The 3,007-nt window shown below is 17.3% G+C and overlaps 1 protein-coding gene across 1 annotated transcript; it reads left to right on the top strand.

Moving 5' to 3' along the window:
• The first annotated feature begins 2,158 nt into the window (after positions 1-2,158).
• LOC102671918 lies at positions 2,159-2,539 on the top strand. Its single transcript, XM_006624414.2, has one exon. The coding sequence runs from the start codon at positions 2,271-2,273 to the stop codon at positions 2,454-2,456; it is 186 nt and encodes a 61-aa protein (XP_006624477.1). The 5' UTR covers positions 2,159-2,270; the 3' UTR covers positions 2,457-2,539.
• The last annotated feature ends 468 nt before the right edge of the window (positions 2,540-3,007 follow it).

The raw sequence follows: 3,007 nt of genomic DNA, 5'->3' as shown, positions 1-3,007 counted from the left end.
ATTTATAAATAATTTATAATTAAAATAATTAAATAAATAATAATTTATTATTTATTAATTTAATTTCTCTATTTTATTAGAAGAATGTAATTCAATAGGAAATAGTATATGAAATTTTTTTAGAAATTTTGAAAACAAGAATTTTTATGAAATTTTATATACTTATTTTTATTTATAAAATATTATATATTTATTTTTATTTATAAAATATTTATCATTTGCATATTTATCTATTACAGATGCTATTTTTTTTTAATCATTTTTATATATGTTTATATAATGTAATATAAATATATTTATCTCTTACAAGAATCATTTTGCAATACATTTTTCAATAATTTTTTTAATCCTTCTATTATGAGCAATGTGAAAATCGTATTTTATGTAAATATTTATCATCATCTTATCATCATCTATTATTGAATTTATTGGTATGAGATGATATGCATTTGATTATGAAATCATGAAAATATGAACGATACAATAATTCACTAATCGCGAAAATAAATGAAGTGCATTTAAATCAAATGAATTTTATACGATAAACGATTTTTTTGCAGATCATAGCAACATTGCGATATTATATATGTATATATAATAATAATGATCTTTGACAGTTGAGCTTTGATAGCTCAATTAAGCTTAAAATTCAAATGATTTAATATTTTCAATATTTTCATATTAAAGAATTTATATTTTTGAAGTCAGAATAAATAGTCAAAGTAAAAATTAATGATTAGTTACATTTCATGAGCATTATTAAAAAATTATTTTTGATATGAGAAAATATAATTTCATTTATTGATTATTAATTTTCATCTTGTCTTTATTCTTTTTCTATTTTCTCTATTCTTTATTATTTTCTCTTTTTGTTTTTACATGCTATTGGCTACTGATCACAACAAAATACAGATCAATTGAATATTTTCATTCTTTCTTTTTTAAAAATAAATATAAAAAATATAAATATTATTTTATTACATTTTTGATTTTGAAATATATAAATTTTACAATATATATATATACAATAATACAATATATATATATAATAATACAATATATATATAATATATATTTGTCGATAAAATAATATATGATGCGAGTATTTGACATAAAATATTATTGTAAGAATGGAATTTAAACAAATGAAAATCTAACCCGATAATAAAGGAACTGAAAAAGAATTATGAACTATTTTAAATGTAAAGAAGTGACACTAAATACTTTGTGTCTTTAAATTTTGCGGCATTAGATTTTGTTCAAAAATTGATCGAATTTAAACATTATTTTATTAAAAGATTTCTATCCTCTAATAGATATTCAATATTAACAATATTTTCAAATTTACAGATTTTTTTATAAATTTATTATTTCTTCTAAGATAAATAATTGTGCGGATTTTTTCAGATTCATAGAAATATATCTAATAAGAATAATTTTTTACTTAACAATTTATTTATATTATTGATTTTAATAAATTATAATTAAATTCAATATAATTCTAAGATTCATCTTCATTCTTTTAAATTCCATTCTATAACAATTATAATAAAATTTTAAATTTTTTATACAAGTTATGTCAATTATATAATGTGAAATAACGTGAAGTTTCTTTTCTACGTTTCAGTTATTCTATGTTTATCTCGTTAAGTTTATGTTTATATCACAATGAGGGCGAGTGTGTAGCCAAAATCTCAAAATTTTAACTTTGATATTAATCAAATATAAATACTTATCTAAAAATTTTATTCACTTCATTATTATATTATTGCGATTGTAAATTAATCTGAAAAATAATATATCAATTTTGTTATTTATTATTATTATTATCTCTTAAACAAAAATTGAACGCAACGAAGTAAGCCAATTTTACATGATTACGTCATATTTAATATATAGGAAAGTGAAATAGTATTCGATATGTTATAATTCTCAATCATTTTTCTTGAACAGTATGTATTTAAATAGAATTAAATAGAATAGTATCTATATTTTATATTTAAATATATTTTAATAATTAAAATTATAAATTAAATTATAAATATGATATATCTGATATACCATATATTTAAATGTTAAAATAATGTTAAAATATATTTTTATTGTTTTTTTTTTTAGTTTGATGGAGATTTTTCGTATTATTAAACGTTATTGGGTTATAACTTCTATCCCTTTTTTTACTGCTACTATTATTATCTTAGATTTAAATCGTACTCGAAATTGGAAAAAACAATTAAGTGCACAGAAAAAATTAGAATTAGAAAATTGAAATGGCATTCTTAAAAACATCACTTATAACACAATATAGTTTGAGTGTTGCTGGATTTATTGGTGTATATATTTTGTCACGCTATTTATATAATTATGCTTCTGATTTAACAATGTCAAGTTATCGTGACAAATCAGCTTTATATGGAAGAGAATTAAAACCTGGAGAACCTCCGTCTTGGCCGTAATATATTAGTTATATTTCCTAAAAAAACAATTTATATATTAAAAAATGTAAAGTTCATTGTAACTATAAAAGAATAATAAACTAGTAGTAATGTAATATGTATTAATTATATAAATCATTAATTTCTTTTTAAGATAATTAATATACAACATATTGAAATATTGCATTAACAAAATGTTATTTCTAAATTTCAAATGTTTTTATTTCTTAAATAATTTTTATTGTAATTTTGGTATTTTGATATTCTAAATTATCATGAATAAATCTATGGATTTTTTATTCCAATTGATCTAATTTTTAAATTTTTAATAAATTTTTCAAAATTCTTATATTTTATATAATTAAATTAAATTTATATAAAATTTATATGAAATATATATTATCAACATTAGAGATAATGTGATATTATAATTTATAAAATTTATAATTTATATTTTTATATATTAATTATAATATAGTCAATAATATTTTTTAGCATATTTTATTTTAGTTTATTATTACATTTTCTATATTAGATATATCATAATAAATTAATAAATATTTAATTAAATA

Source organism: Apis dorsata, unplaced genomic scaffold, assembly GCF_000469605.1.
Source record: "Apis dorsata unplaced genomic scaffold, Apis dorsata 1.3 scaffold_1057, whole genome shotgun sequence".
NCBI lineage: Eukaryota > Metazoa > Arthropoda > Insecta > Hymenoptera > Apidae > Apis > Apis dorsata.
This window is presented reverse-complemented; position numbering and strand designations above follow the sequence as displayed.

Bases quoted from the DNA above. Each gene is read 5' to 3' on its own strand.
- LOC102671918 (XM_006624414.2), top strand. From the start codon at position 2,271: ATGGCATTCTTAAAAACATCACTTATAACACAATATAGTTTGAGTGTT.